Source organism: Euprymna scolopes, chromosome 6, assembly GCF_053919585.1.
Source record: "Euprymna scolopes isolate OS-2025 chromosome 6, ASM5391958v1, whole genome shotgun sequence".
Classification (NCBI taxonomy): domain Eukaryota; kingdom Metazoa; phylum Mollusca; class Cephalopoda; order Sepiida; family Sepiolidae; genus Euprymna; species Euprymna scolopes.
In genome coordinates, this window is record NC_136487.1 from 64,753,656 (window position 1) to 64,776,353 (window position 22,698).

Consider the following 22,698-nt stretch of genomic DNA (forward strand, 5'->3'; position numbering starts at 1 on the left):
TATCCCTAATCGCTGAATAAAACCGCTAACGAGTTGAATGATTACGACATAAAATTAAACTCGGGTTCCTGAAACGGAAACTTCGTTTGTTTTTGTTTTTTTCTTATATTTACATTGTTATTTTGTTTTCATTTTCAATCATTCGAACAGTTTTCTTTTTCAAGTAATCCAAGTTACAAAATTCCCACTGTTTACTATGCTAAAATCACAATGACTAATGTATACCTATTAACCCTTATCCTTGAGTGGCCTCTGGGCCTTGATAAGTGGTGACACCCATGTAAAAAAAAAAAAAATCACTCGAACAGTTTTCTTTTTATAATGTACAGTTTTAAAAGTTTAAAAACGATATAGTTTTTACTTCAGGAAAATTAATGGGTCAGTTTTTACGATGTGCCCTGTTAAAATACTGTTAAAAACTCGCTCAATATATGTTACCGTGACATAGGTTGACATATATTCGGCGGGTTTTTAATAGTATTTTGTATAGTTTTTTATTTATAACACCTTTTCCCAAACTTACGGTGTTAAAGAGGGTGTGAGACGCCATCTTGAATTTTCCAACACATCGGTAAACACTATGTTTTTCGAGCTGAATAAATATATTACATTGAATAAAAACACAAAAAAGATATCCAGTTAGGTAGAAAAGTAACTTATCTTGCCTTTGATAACATTTATTTATATATTTGTTTTTGACTATTTTTTCGAATCTATGTGTACAGTAATCTTGCCAGGATGCGGAGGAAAATGAATAAAGGGGGAGGGGAATAAAATAAAAACATTTTGGAAACAGAGTAAGTTTGAAAGAATTGCTTTGCACAGAAAGAAATTAATGAAAAAATAAAATTAAATTTCTTTTCTTTCTTGATTTTTTTTATAGTTTTTTATGAAAAAGGAAGTCAAAATTAATACTATAAAAAACAATTTTTATTAAGAGCGAACCTCAGTCGTCAGGTCTGTAAAAAAAAGACGTGGAATAATAAATGTTTTCTAATACAAATTGTTTTTACTTATGTGTTCATTTGTCTCTTTGAAGTTCGTTTGTTTAATATATCGGTTTGCAATATAATTTTGTCATTCTGTCAGACTCAAATTTTAAATCTATATATCTATAAAAGTGAAAGTGTGTGTGTGTGTGTGTGTGTGTGTGTGTGTGTGTGTGTGTGTGTGTACATTTCCCTACGAAATAACTCTGTCAATTTTTAGTCTACAGACTCGAAATTTGATATACAGGGTACTGAGATTTGGAAAAATCTATGTGATCGGTTTTTAGCCAGAAATTTGGCGATTAAGGGGTCAAAGTTCAACGATTTGAGCTTTGAGAACTCTACCAAACTTCTCCGACAATTTTGGGTCTACACACTTTAAATTTTAGATATAGCTTCCGTGGACATGGATCTAACTTAATAACTTGATTTGAGCCCAAAACAATAAATTTTCAGGGGTCATAATAGGGGTCAAAGTTTAAAAAATTACCCCCTTTTTTTTTGCTCAGCATACACCTCCAAACACCCGGGCAACGCCGGGCACCCATGCTAGTATATATATATATATATATATATATATATATATATATATATATATATTATTCAATTTGTGTAAACAAAGTTGTCATAAGTCGCTACAATAAATCTATTGTTTCAGTCTTAAAAGACACCGTCATGCAGCAACATACATCTGTTCTTACTCGAGATCATTTAATGAAAATGAAAACCGGGTATAAATAGATAAAAACAGAAAGAAAAGAAAAAAAAGAAAAGGAAGAATAAAAAATGTACAAATCTACTCCATGAAGCTTCTTTATACAATGGGGCTAAAAAAAAATGAAAATACCACATCGAGGTAAAAACTAATCAACAGTAAGTGTTATATAAATAGATTCCGACCTAGAAAACAGTCATTTTCCCCCTTTGTCAGAAACATCGCTCAGTGACTAAAGTATAAAATAATTGAAGCGATAATTACGAGGTTGACGAAAGTAAAACCAAAGTCTATTTTCTAGTCTCCACAAGAATATCAACCGACTTCTTACACTAGTGGGGGGGGTCCTTTTCTCTTTCATACAACACCTTATTCTCACTAAAAAGAGGTTACTAGTCTTTCTCTACTCTATCGTTATTTTCATAGAAGGTACTCCAATTTTTAGCTCCTTCCCTGTAAAACATCCACAATAAAACCTTGTCTGGCTACGACAACTTGAGATAACCGTATTTTCTTCCTCAGTGTACTAAAACTAAACGACACTTTCAGGAGCATAGTTTCTTCCCAAGAACTCCACTTCTTTCGCATGCAATACTGCGGAGCTTCTTCCCAGCTAACTACAACATAGTTGTTTTCGAGTCTAATGTTAACAAATTATTGATTAGTTGTCCTGTTAAATAATCAAACTCTGCTCAGTCTCAAGTATCGTTGCCAAAGGTTGTAGAAAACTGATCTTGGGTTTTCTTTCGGCAGCCGCGTAACTTTTGCTTCCCTTATTGTATCCTTTGGTCCTCATATTGTCCTTTAGTCCATATATGCCATATATGCTTCTGATAAAGAGGGAAGAATGGTTGTTTTCTAGGTCAGAATCAATCTCGGGCTAACATTTATCGTTTGCAAGTTTGTTTTTTTTTGTTGTTTTTTTTTACCTTGAAGCACTATTTTTTTAACTCCTTTTATGCCTTGTCTGGAGTGATTTTCATTAAAAAAAAAATGAATCTTTACGGAGTCGTATCAGCCTACACATTACACACGCGTTAACTCTTAGCTTCATCTGGCCTCTGTGTTACTCGTTAGTACATAAAAAACACAGTGCATATTGGAAACAATGGAAACAAACAATGGATCGGTTTGTGTTATATGTACTTGCGCCATTCAATTTAATTTATTTGGTAAAAGAAAAGAAAACAATCGTGGGTAAAAATGTTCACATAAAAAGATGTACAGTATCGAAGCACCTGCCGAAATTCACTTTGAATTTCTGCGTTGTAGGTGCATTTATTACTTCACTTAGAAGTCTATTCCAATCATTAGGGATCCTAACTGAGAAAGCGTTTCTCCTTCGGTTCAATCGAAATCAGCGGTAAATGGTGTCTTGTAGTGTCCGGGTAGACCTTTTTTCTGGTGAAGGAATAAATAATGGGTATACAATGATGAGAGTGTTGGCCAATATGAGATAACCGTGTAATCGAGAGAGGGAAAAGGTTAAGTTTTTGGAGTCGGCTTCCATATCAACCGTTACATGCAAATACACAATACTTATTGAGAACCATTCATTGTGCACGAGTAATTGAACAAAAGTTTCCGCTTTACTCTTAGCTTGGATGAATTACCGTTGTATATCTTCCTCCTCTATAATTGTGTGAAATTCAATTTAAAATATAATCGTATTCATCTATAATAAAAAGTAAAACTATTAGTGACTTTACTGGACGGATTTCACATTGCAATTACAAAAAAAAAGAAAACGCAGAATGCCCAATTAAAATGATTTCATGCATCGTAATCTAGTTTATAAATATATCTTCATATATGGGAGCTACCGCACTAGAAAGCTACTTACGCTTGAAAGTATCCTCTACCTCTATAAGGCCACCATTCACCCATGTATGAAGTATTGTTGCTATTTGAGCTGGTGCCTCTTCTACTAGTCTCTCACTTCTGGACAGGGTTCAAAAGAGTCACCAACCTGATAGGTCCTGAATTGTCACCTAAGCTTCAACCTCTGTCCCATCGACGAAATGTTTCATCCCTCTACCTGTTCTACAAGTATTTTAATGGTGAATGCTCCGACGAACTTCAAACACTTGTACTCCCTCGACGTAAATGCCCCCGACAAACCCGACAAGCAGCAAAGTCTAACCCCTACTTAGTAGAAATCTCTAGATGTAAGGAAACCTTCTACTCCAATAGTTTATTCCCAAGAACTGTTAGACTTTGGATCTCCTTTCCAGGATTCTGTTTTCCCAACTGTACTGACATGCAGAAGTTCAAGTTTAATGTGAACAGACATCTTGCTGATCATCTCTCTATATAGTATCCCTGCACCTATGCCTCTGATAGTAACCCTCTACATCAAAGTGGCACTGTGCCTTTTTGGGGGTCGAAAATGGAATTAAAAAATAAAAATAACAATCATCAGAGTAAAAATTATAGAATAATGGTTTGCAGGACTATCCACGTTTCTCTACAAAGAGTGACTCCAAAGAGTTAATCTCTTTTCACTTGAAAAGCGAATGTTGCGAAGAGACTTGGTTCTAGCGTGCAACATCACCAATGATAAGATTTTTACCCTAGCAACATGTCTTGGTCTTCGCGAAACATGTACCACCGTCACTTTGGTTCAACAGACGCAAGGTAGCATTCTCCGTTCGTATTTCTGTTCCATGAAACAAACTGGCGAAGAGTTCGTGATGAGGATGACCATATCCAGGTTTAAAAAGGCACCGAACAAACATGCTGAATGTAGGTGGATGTAAATGGCTTCCACCTGTCTCTTTATATGGTTTATTGCTCTATGCTAACTTTTTTCACACTAAATTTGATATGAAGAACTAATAGAATAAAGCAATAATCGAAGTAGAACTAATAAGGTACCAATATTATCGTCAATAGCAATAGTAGTAACGTTAGTATTATTAACAATAATAATAGTAGACCAATTAATAACAGAAATAATAATAAAACACTTAAATCTCATCGTACAAAATGCAGAATAAATGCCACTGTGGAAAGCATCGGTAAATGATGGATAACTACCTGCATGATTTATATGAAGGCTGAAATATAAGGGGGGGTGATCTTTTTGTACCAAAACTCAATGGCATGGATTGGTTTCACCATCTTAACTAAATAATAAAACGTTTGTTTGTTTGTTTGTTTGTCTGTTTGTTTGTTTTTACTACAATCGTATTTTTCTTGCTTATCTTGCTCTTTTACTTATTTGTTTGTTTGTTTTTCGTTTTTGTTTTATATTTTTTCCATTTTGTTTTCATTTTGCTTTTATGAGAATTTTTGGCGGAGAATGGCGTCTTTTGTTTTTCTCTTTCTTTTGTATGGGGTATTTTGGAGGTCGGAACTTCTTTACAAAAAAAAAAACTCGAAAACTGGAGAGACTTGCTGTCACTTGGACCCTAGAAATGGTAGCCGGGTTTTTATCGGCGATAAATCAGCATTAACGATTGGTGTGAGAACTCTGTCTGAGTTACAATAATAACAGGTTTAGTTGGAAGGTGAGAAATAATTACAGGGCCACACACATTGTTTTTTTGTCTTGTTTTTGTTTTGTTATTTTTTATCTGTTAAGATAAAAAAAAATCCAAACTGTTCACGTTTTCCTTTTGTTGTTGTTATTTATTTATTTATTTATTATCGGTTTGACAGAGTTTGTGAAAATTTATATTCAAAATTTAAGTTTAAAAAAAAATGAAGGTCATATCTTTCGTACAATGACGACAGTTACAAAAACGGCGTTGACAACAGCCGAAGTATGGCTATAGAAAACTTACACTCCAACACTTATAACTCTGCCCCTTTGTTTAAAATATACTTTTTTTTTTCTTTTCATTCTTGCTATACCGACTGGTGGTAATATCGTTGTGAATGTAGATTTACAGCTGGTGCTTTCGTTTTTTTTTTTTTATTATTTTATTTCATTTTATTTTTTCCTTATTTTTGTTGCATCTAAGTTGGTGTATTTAAAATTATACCAGAACAAATGAAGTGTTCATATACTGTGGGTGTAAACGTGATATCGTCCGACTTGCAAAACAAGAAGATATGATAACACTGCTATGGAACAAACGTGTAAATATTGCTTTGTTTGTTTTAAATTCGTTTTGATATGGTGAATTCAGATTTCGAAAAAAAAAACGCGCGTATTCTTTTTCTGTTTTTTTTTTATGTCGTCTATACGGAAACATTTACACAGTTTCACTTCGTTTATAGGTATATCCCTTGCATTGTTTGTAATATTTACATTGTTTACATACTATGTTTGTGGCATTTACAATATTTAGGTGTGTTACTCTCCGGACTTCTTAGATTAGTAGTGTTTAATTACATTATTTGATTACTGGCGGGATCTCGTGGAAATTAAACGGTACTTACTATGTTAATCCGTATAACTTACTGTTAAAAATCATATTGCTTTTGAAATCTCTCTCTCCCTTTCTCTCTCTCTCTCTCTCTCTCTATATATATATATATATGTATATATATATATATATATATGTGTGTGTGTGTGTGTGTGTGTGTGTGTGTGTGTGTGTGTGTGTGTGAAAGAGAGAGAGAGAGAGAGAGAGTTCCCAATAGATTCCGCAACGGCTTGGCCGATTTTATGAAATTTCACACAAATGTACTTTATGTATCTGGCAGTGTTCTTACATAGGTTTTGTATCGGAATGTCTCCGATAAGTATCGATAATCGAAAAATTCCGATGAAAGAAAGAACAGGCGATTTTGACAAAAGTTAACGCCTTATACAGCTTAACATAACAGATGCATTTGAGAAGTTTTATTACCACACAAGCAGAAGGGCTCGACAGGTTCTTGTATATGGCAGGGGTGCGTTCCAAATGAATGTTTTTGTTTAGAGCACAACTGAACAATGGTACTTGACTTTTGTATTTTAAACTTTAATCCAAGTCGTAATATATAAAAAAAAAATAATTCTATAAAATCAACAGTAGGTTCTCTACAGTGCAATGTAAACTACAATGTATCGTGGAGTGAATCACTGCGGAGAGGCATGTGGAGCTTCCTCCTGGTGCATCGCGATGGGTCCTCAACTAGAGCAGGCAACCAATCGATTTGATTGAAAAATGGGTGATATCACTGATTCCAGTGACAATATGGGAGTGTGAAACATTCGTTGATCATCATTCAATCCCGGGCAACGTCGGATCTTCCTGCTAGTTATTATATACATCATTACAATATTTACATGATTTATTTTATTAGGGTACCGTTATTCTTGTTGTAGTTGTTATATTTCACAGCATTTCGGTAGTTATGCTCTCCGACCTTGATTGACTCTTTAATAGGCGAGAGGCTGTACAACGTATATAGAACGTGTATAGATTAAAAATTCGAGTGGGCAAATGCAAATGGATATCTTATCTGAAATCAGCACCTCAATTTTGTACTGGTACTTCCAGATCAGACTGTCCGAAGATACTGGCTTCCTACCATAAAATGCATCAAACATTGATGTTATTTTTTTCCTTTTCTTTTGTAAAACTCAATCATGTTCTGCAAAGTCAAAAACAAAACCAATAATTTTCCTCTACAAACAACCAAATTCAGGCACAATGAATGGATGTTTGAGTATGTAGAGAATTCGAAGCATAGAAACTTTTTCCCAGAATTACTGGATTCGGCATTGGGTGGCTTGAAGGGGAGTTGAGTTGCCATAGAGCAAAACAACTAAACCAAACCCCATGAATAAATATTTGAAAATATAAGGAATTTAAAACATATTTTCGTTCCAAAAAGTACTGTATTTGGCATTAAATAACCGAAAACAGGTTGATATGCCGTAAAATAAAATAACAAAACCAAATACCATGAATGAATATTTGAAGATTTAAAGAACTTGGAACATAAAACCTTTTTCCAAAATTACTGCATTTGGTATAAAATAATCCGAAAAGGGTTGATATGCCGTAAAACATCACAATAAACCCAAACAGCATGAATAAATATTTGAAAATATAAAGAATTTAAGGCATTAAAAAAAACTTCTCTTTTTGTTAATTACTGGATTTGGGTAATAACTCGAAGTGGGTTGATATGCCGTAAAAACAAAACAAATAACTAAATGCCATTTGTTTTGTAATCTTGTGTGACATATTGAAACACGGTGGACTTTTCTAATCTAACGGGACAGAGACACGACATGGTATTAATTTATCAGGATTTGATTTATTAATGTGTTATCGTGTTGTTGGCGCGTTAACTTATCAACTTAGAAGTTAAAGAAATAAACCAAAACAAACACTTCAACTTAAGCGAACAGGAAATAGGGAGATAAAGATAGAGAAAGAAAGACAGAGATATAGAGAAAGAGGTTGTTAGAGATAGATAGAGATAGAATGCGAAAGAGAAAGAGAGAAGTCGATTAATGTTTACTGCTGGGGTCGCTACTAGAGTAGTGTGCCGGTGGGCGCTTCTAATCATAATAAAGCCTAAAACCGTGACACGGAGAGCCAGCCCTACGCGCTGCAGGTCCTTCCATTTTTAAAATGAGATGGTCAGTAGGAGCTTACAAAGGAACGGGCTGGCCATCGGCGAACCATCGGAAATCACTAACGACACACGCGTGTTTAGCTGCAGCTGTTTTGGGCACGCATATGCAGTTTGCCTGCAAGCCGGCGCTGGCGGCTGAACTCGATACAGTTCTTAGGCGGCTGCTATCACAAACCGCGAATAGATTGCATCCTCGCGCGGAAACTCACAAAACAAACGGACATTTGATGTCGTAAGCAACAGGAATACAACACGCAGCAACAGAGGAAAAAAGTGCGAAAAATGCAGCCGCGTTCCTGTGACATAGAAAACGTTGTTGCGTATCGTTTTTTACACAATCTGTTTTATAACCAGGCTATATGACTATATAACCAGGCTATATGACTATATAATAATTCATCTTTTGCTGGATTTATATTCCTGTCACTGTCCCTCATACCAATCTTCTTTCTTTTGTTCTGTCTTTCTGATTTTCTATCTATCTATCTATCTATCTATCTATCTCTCTATCTCTATATATATACATACATACACATATATATATTAGACTCAATAATTCAGCTTATCAACAAGTTTAAAGTATACCTGTAAACTTTATTATTAGTCTGTCACTGTTTCTAAGAAAGAGACAATATTTCTCTCTATATACCTATATGTACCTATACATATATATCTATATATTATATAATACATAGCATAAATATATACGCATATATTATATTACTTTTCCATTTTTTTATGTTAAATAATTAACGAAATAACTTGCCATTATATATATATATCTTTAACAATTGTATTAAAGGTTCATTTTAACATTTCCCTCTTTTCTCGAGATCTAGCTATTTTTCTTATATATACCGTTACACACACGCACGCACGCACACACACACACACACACACACAATATCAATCTGACTAGTTGTCAATTTCAGTCTATTAAATTTTATTTTGTATCAACTTCTTTTCCTGTTCCAGTTTGTTTACCTATCTGTCTATCTATCTTTCTATCTATCTTGCTCACCTTCTCTATATATTTCTACCTATTTAGTCAGCCAGCCGATTTTTGTTGCTTATTTCACAAAATGAAACTGTCATTTCCTATTGGCTACCTTTCAAAACAATAGTGGATTTTTATTTATTTAAATGTGTCGTGATACCACCCACACTTTCATTCGACGCATCAGTCGGTTTATGTGATAGGTATAACTTAACTTTTTTCCTTTTTTTTTTTATTTCTTCTGATTAAACCATCGGTATGCCTGTTGATCTATCACCTTGACATTTCAAAGAAACATTCGGGTTTTCCCATTATTGGTGAACTTTCTGTTTTCATTTCATTTTATTCGACGTCTGTGAAATCTCGCCTTATAAATAATACACACACACACGCACATAACAAACACATGTGACACACGGCGGTAGTACTTGTATCCAGCAATGATGACCAGATTTGCTCCACCGCCGATTCCACCAACTTACCCTGGACATACACCACAAATTGATCTCCGACCTAAAAAGGTAAGAACGTTATATAAGAATTCTCCCCCCCCCCTTCCCCACCTAACACACATCTATTTAAATTAAGTCTCTCTAAGCAATGGCGTTGCTTTCATGTGATGGTTTCTCAAGGATTCTGGTGCGAGCGATCCGCTATCAAAACTAGTACGACTGGTGATACTAAGTGAGTTTTCCTTCTCTAAGATAAGTTGCCCTACCAAATGCTTGAAAGTCTAACCGTTAATTATATCTCTTCCATCGCGGGAAATGTGACGCTATGGTCGGAAAGCGGGGTTGAAAAGTTGGTACCTCCAGAGGAGGAGCACTCTGACTTTGCAAAAAATGCATGCGTAGCCCTGTCAACATTCCCCGACGGATGCGCCTCAGGCGATTTACAGAACCAGTACTACACTGCAATTAACAGGGAACAGGCCATTACAGGAATGTTTAATCTCTTTTCTTTTTTTTTTTTCTTTGAATTTGGGGTCCCAGGTAAAAAAAAAAAAAAAAAAGAAGCCTAGCCTAGTCTACCAATATTATCTCTATTATTTAACCAATAGATAGAGGAAGGGAAGATATATGGATTTATATTTTTCCCAATAGTATTAAGGTTAGAGTTGTAATAGTTATATGTTACAGCATTTGAGGAGGAACTGCTCAGAGCAACCTTTTCCTGTCTTGAAATATGTACAAAACCGTCTTCGAAATCTAGTGGGCAATGTCCTTTTCTGTTTCCTGTTCTTTCTTTCTCACAGAAGAAATGTGTATCTATCCCTGCTATTATTTTCATGGCAGATGCTTGACTGCACTTCAATCTATACCTCCTCCCCTCCCCCGTAAACCGTTCACAACAAACACTTGTCTCGCGACAACTACTGTCAACAATTTCCTTTACTCTCTCTTTCTCTCTTCCTCTCTCTCTCACTCTCTCTCACTCTCTCTCTCATTCTCTCTCTCTCACACACTCTCTCTCTCTCTCTCTCTCTCTAAAACTAAAAGAAAATTTTATGAGCAAAGTTTTTTTTTTCCTATAACTACTCGTTTGTGAATCACGGACTGCTTCCCGGCTTACTATAACGTAGTCATTTTCAAGTCCAATGTAAATGAGTTCTTATTAAGCTGTCTTCTAAAATAGTGCGCATCGGTAATCATACATCCACTCCCCATCCCCACCTCCATTCAGAAAATTTATTCAAATTATTCTTATCTATTTTATTATGGTTCCAATGAATTTAATCTCTTTATTAATAAAATTACCAGATAAGATATTTTGCGTCATTATATCTGTTTCTCGCCTATGCGTAACTTTGATAAATACATCTTGACGTACGTTTTTGTTTACTATGAATTGAATATTTATTAAAATTAGAAATCGAAACCTAAACGATTTTTTTTTTAACTCTATTTTAACAAAGTTGTAAATGTGACTATATTTTCAACTATTTTGTTTTATTTCACACAAATGTTCTTAATCGTCTGGGAGTGTTCGCAGATAAGTTTTGTATTGGAATGCCTCCGATAAGTATTAAAAATTGATAATCGAAAAAAATCCCGTTAAAGAAGCAACAGTCCGATTTGGACCAAATATAACTGCGTTATACAGCCTAACATCAGAAGTGCATTTGAGAAGTTTTATCACCACATAAACAGTAGCGTCTGGCGTATAAAATCAAGAGCAGGTTCTTTGATAAAATCGGGTCGCATTCGAAATAAATGTTTTTGTTTAGAGCATAATAGTTAACTTTTGCATTTTAAACTTTAAGCCATTGCATAAAAATAATTTTATAGAATCAACAGTAGGTTCTCTACAATGCAATGTAGACTATAAAGTATTGCGGACTAAGTCACTTCGAGGAACCTTCTACTTGGTGCACCGCGATGTGTCCCCGACTAGAGCAAGCAATCAATTGATTTGATTGAAAAATGGGCAATTTCACCGATTTCAATAACAACAAAAGTATTGAAAGTGTGGCACATTCATTGATCCTCATTCAATCCCGGGCAACGTGAGGGTCCTTGCTAATATATATATATATATATATATATATATATATATATATATATATATATAGTCATCCACAGACAGACTGGTTCGCTCTTCAATACGGCTAGACCAGCAACTACTTCAAACCCGGATTGAAACCCGACTGTATAGGGTAAGATGGTTATGCGAAATTACAATGATCACGCACGCACGCGCGCGTGCATATGTGTGTGTGTGTGTGTGTGTGTGTGTGTGTGTGTGTGTGTGTGTGTGTGTGTGTGTGATCATTGTAATTCCACATAACCATCTTACCCTAAACAGTCAGGTTTCAATCCGGGTTTGAGGTAGTTGCTAGTCTAGCCGTATTGAAGAGCGAAACAGCCTGTCTGTGGATGACTACTTCCTTTAATCACATAAATTAATATATGAAAATATAATTTTATGCATACATTTTCAGTATTTACTTCAACAGTGCTCAATACATAGGTAAAGCTAGGTAGTAAGTTATCAAAATATTTATGGCAATTAAGCTACGCAAAATATTCCGCGTTTCATTATGCATAAGCCTGACGATTTCCCACGAGAATGAAACGCGGAATATTCTGTGTCGCTTAATTGCCATATATATTTTTATAACTTACTATATATATATATATATATATATATATATATATATATATATATATATATATATATATATATACAAATTTTTGCTTTGTAATCTTATGTAACAGCAATAATTCTGACCATATGTCAGAAAGTTAACAAAAGCACGCGGATTCTGCATAATGCGAATAAAATGTGATCAAATATATTTATATAGATCAAATAACATGTTTTTACTTCGTGGATGTTCACCTATTGCGATAAGTTAGTTGCTTTGCCTACGTTTTTATATACGATCAGTTGTTATGATTGGGGACGCATTTTTTGTAAACAAATAGCGTATAAACGATAGCTATCATTGAAACGCATAGATGAAGCTCTGACAGGTACTACAGCTTCGATCAGAGTGGATCTAGAAGTAATGATAACCAAGGGGGTGATCCTACATTTTCTAACACCTCCCAAATCGGGATCTTATTGCTAGATTAAGTTTTACCCAGAACTGTGAGGAAGGGCTTCAGTAAATATAAGTTTTGAGAAATTGGTTTCATTAAAAAGGGGTTGGAAATATGGATTTCAGGTGAGTGTTGAGTAAAGGTGATTATTTTGTCCCAATTCTATCATTAAATGGAATCCTGAACATTACTGCCATTCCAGGTTAGAATAGACCTGGCTGCAATGGTAAAGAATGGGTGACCCTATACTCCCGAAAGCTCTTAAATTGGGCGCCCATCACCGGGTCCATGTTAAATTATACTCAGAATCTGATATCATTTTATATATATATATATATATATATATATATATATATATATATATATATATATATTAGATTAATGCAAAAATAATGTCGTTTTTTGACGTTCAACTATATATATATATATATATATATATATATATATATATATATATATATATATAAACGACATTATTTTTGCACCAAACTAAAATATATATATTTTTTTTTTTAGTTATATACATATATATATAGTAATTTTATTATTATTGTTGTTATTATTACTGTTTATTATTATTACTAATATTATCATTATTTTCTTCGATATGTGCTCGTCCCAACAAATATGTCAGACGTAGCCTTTGAACATTGAACGACATGCGCAAAGCCATTGCTCGTAACAAGCGCCGTTTAATTATCAAACGTCTATTCTTTTAACTGTATTGAGAAGATAATTGAGCCTCACATCAGTGATAGGGGCCCATACACGAACAAGCCGTAGAGAGGAAGGCCCCGAAACGGTGCGTATTCTCTCCTGGTGACCCAATATTATCTATAAGACGAAATACCCCTCCCCAAACATGACTACATTAAGTTTTAAAAGATATGCTATGAAATACCCCGCTAAAAAAGAACCATCCTATAAAACTTAGACGAGGAAAGCCCTAGAAAGGTGCTCTTGACATTAACTTTATCCGAAAAGAAAACAGCTAATAAACATCAGTATATACAAGCCTATAAGGTAATCTGTTTATCTCAAATACAACATCTTCTGTTGTTCGCTTGCGTCATAGCGAGTTTCTACTACTGTTCCGGTAGTATTTCTTATCCTATATATATATATATATATATATATATATATATATATATATATATATATATATATATATATATACGGCATAATTATATTATATTATATATATATATATATATATATATATATATAAAAATGTGGAAATGTGGAAATTGATGAATCGCACAGGTAAGAAATTCATTTTTATAGGGTGAAAAGGTTAGTAATTGAAATTAAGAATAGGAAATTGGATCAAATGTTTGTAACATGTCTTCTTCCTAAGATTAAGGGTTGTGGTGTTTGATTAACACTGCTGGGGAGCCATGATGTAATATGCTGTTTATTTTTTAAATCCCCGAAACAGTGTTTCATGGTAAACAACTGATTATCCCTTGAAAAATAAATTATTGGTATTATAGTAAATTCGAGAGCGAGTTGATGCAGTGATTGCAGGTGATTAAATGACTTACTGACTAGATGGTTTTCTAACGAATGATAAAAAAAAAATTTTTTGTGTCGTTTTAAAGGTTAAAAACTTCAAAGACTATATATATATATATATATATATATATATATATATATATATATATATTCATGAGAAAATTGAGTAGTTTCATGGATACGAGTTTAGACTATGCGATCGGTTTAACCGAGTTTAAACCCAACCGGATATAACACATTGACTTACATTCTAATACTTTGTACGAAGGTATAAACACCATTCTCAGTAAACTATGCATAAATAACTTGTGTTCAATGAATCGTGTCTTATAGATATTGTATTTCGTTAAGTAAGAAACGTTATTTACAGTATTTATTCATTTTGATCTTATATGCTCGTTGTACTCCTTCTTCAGCCGAATAAAGAAAGACTTGGTTATTCTAAACGTCAATTTTACTTCGAGGCTGTGAGTTCGATTCCTGGTGAAAGAAACGAAAATTGTTTTTTTTTCTTTACCGATATCATTCAAACACGGTAGTGTTAGTTTTACTCATGTAGAATTGTTTTAAAGCTTCACCGTTCACTTATTTTGCGACCAAATTTCAAACAATTTTTACAATTCATAGGTCACCTTCTTAGCTATATTTGGAAATAAAAATTTTCAATTTTCGTTCATTAAAACAAAAGTTATAATAAAATCGTGTTCAAAAGTCCTCAGAATTAGTAAGAAACTCGAGGAGCGGTTTCTTCTGATTGGCTCTTGGTTACCATAGCAACTTTTTCAATATTGACGTTGTAGAGGCGATTTCTTTTGATTGGTTGTTGGTTACCATAACATCTTTTTCGTCGTGGACACCTTCATAAATCATAGCGAGAATGTTGCTCGCATAGTATCGTATATAGGTTATATAGAGAGAAAGTCAACAAAAGTGATGCTTTTTGCCGTGCTGGGGCTGATAATATTTGGCTTACGACGTCGCCTGTTAATTCTGTTTGTCATGGATTACATGAAAAAATGCGGGCATGAAAAGTAATATGGTTAAGATTAAGCTTAGAAAAGTAAAGGGGCTAGTTGTGAAAACTGGAAAAGAAAAAGGCCATTAGTCTAGTAAAAAATATAATAAATTTATAACTTAAAATATTGCAGCATTAAGAATTTATATATAAATTTGTCTAAGCTTAATCTTAATCATGTTACTTTGCTCATGGCGCTAAATGAGAATAGGAGAAGTTACTTATTGCTACAAATTGTAATCAAATAACGCCTTAGAGTACAACCATGATAACAATAATAAACGTGTAAATAAAACACTTTTACTTCATCTAAGATACTTTATTTTTCAACCCTGCCATTCGTTATATAAGGGAAAGTTTCCTGTTTGTCTTTATGTCCCTGTTCCCAGATAAAGTCAAAAACTACAAAAGACACACCCACGAAGCTGTATATTATTTCTCACTATTGTTTCGTATAAAATATAGGCGTTAATGATCAAGATTGCTACTCGTTTTGACTTCCGGTTTCTGATGTCCATTTGGCTTTATAATTAGACATGACCAAGTGGACAAGAAAGTTATTCTTAACATGGCGGAAGGAGACTTTTATCTGAGAGGAAGATAATCATCAATCAGAAAGGGCCATATCTTGCTTTGTCATCGCCGAAAATATTGACATTAACCATATATGTACATTTTTTTTATATTCATTCTTATGGAGTGAACAGGTAGAGAATTAGTCGGAGGGGGGGATCAACATTTGGGGCGATTTTTAATGTTTTTATGTAGTAATTCGTCAACAATTTTTTACAATTGTCAAAGAAAGTGATAAAGGGAGATGATAAATAGAGAGAGTTAATAGAGATAGAGAGGGGATGATTAAGACAGGAGAAGAGAGAAGTAAAATAAAGATAGAAATAAGAATAGTGTTATAAATAAGAAAGATAGAAGTTTTAAATAAAATATGTTGTATATAATTTTAGCTGTTCTTTTTTGTTGTTTATGCCACTCTCCCTGGCAACGCCGAGTGGCCATGTTAGTTGCTAATGTTACGTTTTACCTTATAAATATTTAGCTGATGTCGCTAAAGTTTTTCATTTCAGTTTTAGTTTCAGACCATTTGCTTATGTTTTGAAGGCATATTTTAATCGCTATGTTGAAACATATAGAGGCTATATTGTGCCAATGCACATGTTATGGAGCTAAAGTATTATAACGGGTCGCGTAGGTAGGTAGTACAATTGTGATATACTTTTGGTTTGATTGGGTTGTTTAACGGCAAATCAACTCTTTTCGATTTATAGAATACCAAAGTATTGCAAATAATTGAATAATAGTAAATGAGTTATTTAAATATATTTAAAAATATATAAATGATTGCAAACAATCTAATCAATCGGGTCTTTGATATGTATTATTCAAAGGAAGTCTTTTTTTTTTTTTTTTTTTTTTTTTTTACAAAGGCATCACCACATTATCAAGGCCCAGAGGCCACTCAAGGATAAGGGTTAAAGAGTGTACAGTAGAAGTTGGTCAATATAGTAATCATTAGTAATGAACATTTGGTAAATTTAATAACTTATATGGAACGGCTCATCAAGAACTTATTTACTTTAGACTTGAACAAAACCATATTGTAGTCAGCCGGAAAGCAGGAAAACGGAAGACAATTCCACAGGCGTGCAGTTCTAAGAAAGAAGCTTTGTTCATGGAATCTACGTTTAGGTTTAGGCACAGATAAAGAGTGGGGGAAATTATTGATAGTGTTTACAGCTAGACGAGTGTTTCTTGTGAAAGTTTGGCGAGGGGGGACCATAGATTGAAGCTCAGTTGAACACTTTCCATGAAAATAACGATACATCAGAGACAAACTCGCAACATCTCTTCTGTGAGATAGAGGTTGCAAGGAGGAGAAAAGGACATCTCCTACGAGGCTACGAAGTCTATTTTGAACTCTATCAAGGCAGGACAAGTTCTTTCTAGCAGCTCCTGCCCAGATGTGGCAACAGTATTCCATCCTTGGACGTACCTGGCTCTTATATAGATAGAGAATAGCATCAGCAGTGAGATATCTACTGGATCGATAGAAAGATCCCACCATTTTTCCAGCGGCCTTGGCAACAGATTTGATATACGTGTTCCATTTAAGATCAGGAGTAATGGTCAAGCCCAGAAGCTTGTCAAAACTTGAGGCCTCCTGAAGACGAGAGCCATTCATTTCAATTGATGACAAATGTGGATTAGAATGTTGATGATGTAAAGAGAGAAGCTTGGTTTTAGATGCATTAAAAGTAACCAGCCACTCCTTTCCCCATTGTACTACGTGCTCAAGATCAGAGGAGAGAGAATTGGAGAGAACTTGCTCGTTTACTGTCTTAGATGTGGTACCATAAATGGTAGTGTCGTCAGCATAAATGTCTACAAATGATGTAAGGATATGATTTGGAAGATCATTAATGTAGATCAGGAAAAGAGTTGGGCCCAGGATGGATCCCTGAGGGACACCGGCATTAATATTGTGAGCTTCTGATTTTTGCCCCTCAACTACTACTCTTATGAATCTATCAGAAAGAAATGATTTAATAATTGAGAAGACTTTTCCAGCTATACCATAGCTAGCGATCTTATGAAGTAAACCTTTATGCCATACCCTATCAAAGGCCTTAGATATGTCAAGAGCAATTGCCCTAGAAAGATTGCCACCGTCGAGAGATTTGCTAATCCTATGCGATATAACTGTAAGGACATCTGCTGTAGATCTAGCAGAACGGAAACCATATTGAGTGTCACTAAGAAGGTTATTTTTGTTGAGATGTTTGATTACTTCTGTATTTAATACAGTTTCTAGCAACTTACTCATGACGCACAGGAGACTTATTGGCCTGTACTGAGAGGGGGATGAGCGATCACCTGAATTCTTAAATACAGGGCATACTGATGAGATTTTCCAGGGAGATGGGAAACTATTCTCCTTAAGACAACGTTTAAACAGTTTTGTAAGTATGGGCGCTAGTTCAGGTTGAAGTTTTCTGAGTACTATAATTGGAATACCATCAGGGCCAGTTGCTTTACTGGAATCAAGGTTTTTGATTAGCTTGGCAACATCACGTACAGATATACGTATATCACATAGCGTGTTTTCTGATACAAGAGGAAATATTGGGGGTTGGCGGTCTTGGTCGCAAAGGGTAGAATTAGCTGCAAAGTTCTTGACAAAGAGTTTGGCTTTGTCTGATGCTGACGAGATTACCTCAGATCCATTGATAATAGTTGGGATGGAGCACACTCTTCTGTTCAGGATTCTGTTTGCTATTTGCCAAAACTGGTGGGAACCAAGCCGCTGCTCAGCTACTTTGGACTTAACAGATTGAGCATACAACTCTCTTGCGTTCCTTATTACTTTCTTACAATGGTTGCTGGCAGTCCTGAAAACGGCTTTAGTTTCCATACATCTATTACGTTTGAAGCAGTGGAAAAAGTGATTTCTGTGCGCAATGGCAGCAGCACATTCTGGAGAGAACCATGGCTGGCTGTTAGGTTTTTGCTGAAATTTTTTAGAGGGTATGAAATGGTCAATACCTACAATTAACCATTCAGTTAGGTCTAATACTATAGAGGACACATCCTTTTTAAACATGGAATGCAGAGGTAGATCAGATATAAATGTACGGAAGCTATCCCAGTCAGCCTTAGTGTATCGATATACTGTACGATGAAGAGGTACGTCTGGGGACTTATTACATTTCATTTTTATCTTAATTGATACAACAGAGTGGTCGGAAGATCCAAGAGGCGACAGAACAGAAACTGAACATAGTTCAGGGCAAGTTGTGAGAAAAAGGTCTAGTAGGCTCGCATACTGGCCGTCATTATCGGGCACACGGGTAGGTTCCTGAACAATCTGAGTGAGGTCATAGGCAATGGAGAAATCATGACAGAACCTCCCCTCATCATCGGTCTTGTTTGAGTGGGTCAACCATTCGACGTTGTGAACATTGAAGTCTCCACATACGTGAATGTTAGCTGAAGGATAAGTAGAAAGGACTTGGTCAATTTTCTCAGATATGCTTTGAAAGATAGTAACTCCGCTGTTATGGGGGCGATAGAGAGTAAATATAAATGCAGTAGTGTGAGCTAAAGCAACCCGGAAGCACATATAAGGTAAGTTAGGATCTTCCCTGGAGATGTCCCTCCCACATGGAAAGCTATCTTTAATATAGGCACATATTCCATGCCCATGGCGATCTTGGGGGTCAGATTTAGAAGTTAAGTTAGAGTATCCTGTAATTGCAAACTCATCAAGGGAAATAGCCTGTCCAATGCCAGTTTCACTTAAAAATAAAAGGTCTGGTTTAGTCTCCTGTAATTGGGTTTCAACCTCTGGAAGGTTAGAACGTAGACCCCTGATGTTGGAGAAGGAGACATGGTAGTAGGGGTCTACGTTGGAAGTTGGAGAACCGGGTTTAATCGTGTATTTTTTCTTGAAACTTGTCATGATGAAATTTTGGAATTTGTGGACTAGGTCGACAGATTTACTTAGAGCAGGACAGAGAGGGGAAACTAAGAGAGAAAAAGAAACGAAGAATTTTTTTTTTTTTTTTTGTACCACATGATAAGGTAAAGCCGTAACAATTACCCACTAGTATGGCATCGAGAGGCCCCACCAGAAGCTACTGCATGGTCCAGATTCCATTCACCAAATGGCAATACAGCAGCCCCAGTACTTTGCACCTGCTGATAGGACAGCCTCCTTAGTGGTTAATCCAAGGTTCGGGTCCCTGACTATCAGGCGGATAACGTCAGCCCAAACAAAACGTTTACCTCCAGCACCCTTACTAGTGACATGGCTACAAGGATAGACATAGAAAGAGAAAATTTCCACCAACTCTGCCAACTGTTCGCGCAAAAATACTGCCAACCTAGAAAACAGCTTTTTCTTCTCCCTTTGTCAGAAAAATCACTCATTTAAAAATGAGGACTGAGGGACAAATAAGAAGAAGCGAGAGTAACAGGAGCTGCCGATAACGCATCCACAATGCGTTTTCTACTCTCCATTAAAAAAAAAAAAAAAAAAAAAACTATTAAGTATTGTACTTAATAAAAGTCCAACGGACCTGTTTAAGGGAAAGTATGGTGATAGATTCCCCTCCCATGAACTAAAAATGAGTACAATTAGGTAATCTATTTTTGCAATCAACTCGGTAGATAAATAAACATTTATGGACGAGAAAAAAAAAAAAAAAAAAAAAAAAAAAAAAAAAAATTAAAGCTAGCATTTAATACAACAGAAATACATAAATTAAATACTGAAATAAAATGTAGTTATTAATATTTGAATCTTAAAATAAAAAGTGCGAATTAATAGAGAAAATCACTTATCACAACAACGCATTCCGTCTCCAAACTAGTGAAGAATTTAACTTTTAATAGCGTTCAGAAGATTTTTTTTTTAAATTAACCGTTAAGAGAAAGCGTGATTTTATTCTGAACTTTAACTAATCACGTTTTAAGCAACTTATGATATAAAACAAAATTGACCACGTAATCGACATTTCGCATAGATGCATAGAGGGAGAAAGGAAGATGCTTTACAGTGGTTTTGTCGTCATGTTTTACAACGTATAACAAGAGATTGGAGCTCAGTCGAGCGCTTGCAATAAAAGTGACGATAAAGTAGATGTAACGTTGCAATTACAAACAAACATAGAAAAGAAAGAAAGAAAAATCCGGATCTGCATTTTTTTCTTTTTTAATAAAAGAGTGTTTACCGATACTCTCTCGCATCGAAACCTCTTTAAAAGTCTCCCGCTGCCACATGTCCATCTAACCTGGTTCGCGTTTCTCTTTCTTTCAACCGCTCGCTGGCCATAGCTGGCCTATTCTGGCTTTCACTTCACACGTCCGTCTCCTTTGGCGTTGACATTTTTCTCTCGACCACGTGGTGTCCTTTTTTCTTTTCTTTTTCTTTTTTGTCACGCCAGATTGCACATACTTCCTAATTTGCATATGTGCCCTTTTTTGCTGCTTCTGCTATTATCCCCGTAACCCAGCTATCTTACAGCTGTTGCTGATATCTTTCCACACGCTGTTACATAGAGACAGGTTAACAACCTTCTGTAAGAAAGGAGTTGTACGGAAGAGAAGAAAACATCTTCCACTAGATTTCGAAGTCGATCTTATAGTATCTCAACGCAGAGAAGAATGCACCAGATATGGCAACATTAGGACGTATCTGACTCTGATTCAGATAGAGGATTGCGTCAGAAGTGGTTCAGTTTGAAGTAGCATTTACATTGCTAAACGACATTTAATGGGCGTATTTTAAGTTAGATGCGTCCAGACATCCATATAACTCGATTCAATTCAACATACTGGCACAAGATCAGCACAGGGTTAGAGCCATGTTAAAATTGTTTTTAACTCACAAGCATCCTCCACAAGTGAAATGTATATCCAGGTCAAGGGAGATAATTTCGACGAAGTTAGTTTTTGCAAGGAAGTTTCGTCGTCCTTCCGCATACAGCACCTTGTATTCTCGAATAGTAGCTGATCAATCGAGAACCGGTATGTCAATGTGATAAAATACTATTCCAATATGTCACACTTAAGTTTTAAATGTCAGTTTGTAGGTCGGTCAAATTTAATTTCTAATTGCAATTTCGATCTTGTGTCACGCTTAAATTTGAGTTAAAATTTTTGGTGGTGTGTTTTATCACGTTCTATGGTCGATCTCGTGTAAGTTTAAAAAACATCTTAGTCTGCTACACTTAGTGTAAAATTTTATCTTCATTAGTCTGTCAATTTTATGTTTTAAATTGGATTTTCATTGGTCTGTCACTCTTATGTGTGAAATTGTATTTTTTTTTTACTGGTTTTAACTCTTTGGTCTAATCGTTCCTATTAATTCGCTGTTTTGATACCTCTTTTTAACACAACTTCTTATTCCAATAGTTTCTTTCCAAAAACTGCAAGTCTGTGGAACTTTCTTGACGTTGACTGTTTTTCACCTTCCTTAAACCATTGACCTTTTTAAAACTAAGGTCAATAGGCATTTTCTATCTTTACGATAATCATCTTTCGTTCTTGTTAGTTCTTTACATCAAGTGGTTTCACGCCTTGTCTGGAGCGATTTCCATAATCAACAAGTGAAGCATGCATGGTACCCTGTTAGTGCACAATGAACGAGGCATAAAAGTTCAGCATTTGCCCCCCCCCGCATTTAGCCGCAAAAGCCCCCAGGGGGCGTCAAATCTTGGTGAAAATGAACAAACAGTGCAGTTTTAGGCCTTAACATATGTAAATTTGAGTTCTGCTCCATGCAAAAAAAAAAAAAAAAGAAATGACTAAGTCCATCATTTGCACCCCCTCCATTTAGCTCCAAAAGTCCCCAAGACCTTAACATATATAAATTTGAG

General features: G+C 35.1%; 1 protein-coding gene across 3 annotated transcripts in view; it reads left to right on the forward strand.

Annotated features, from left to right (window-relative positions):
* Nucleotides 1-22,698, forward strand: part of LOC145277665 (uncharacterized) — a 399,006-nt gene that overhangs the window by 246,491 nt on the left and 129,817 nt on the right. Inside the window, exon 1 of one of the 3 annotated variants that reach the window (XM_080129327.1) lies at nucleotides 5,674-5,790. The exons of 1 other annotated variant lie outside the window; for it this stretch is intronic. In XM_080129327.1, coding sequence (XP_079985453.1) covers nucleotides 5,764-5,790 — 27 coding nt within the window. In that variant the 5' untranslated portion in view covers nucleotides 5,674-5,763. Of the gene's footprint in view, nucleotides 1-5,673; nucleotides 5,791-9,520; nucleotides 9,751-22,698 lie in introns of those variants that run through there. One more of the 3 variants, XM_080129326.1, reaches the window with a different exon arrangement.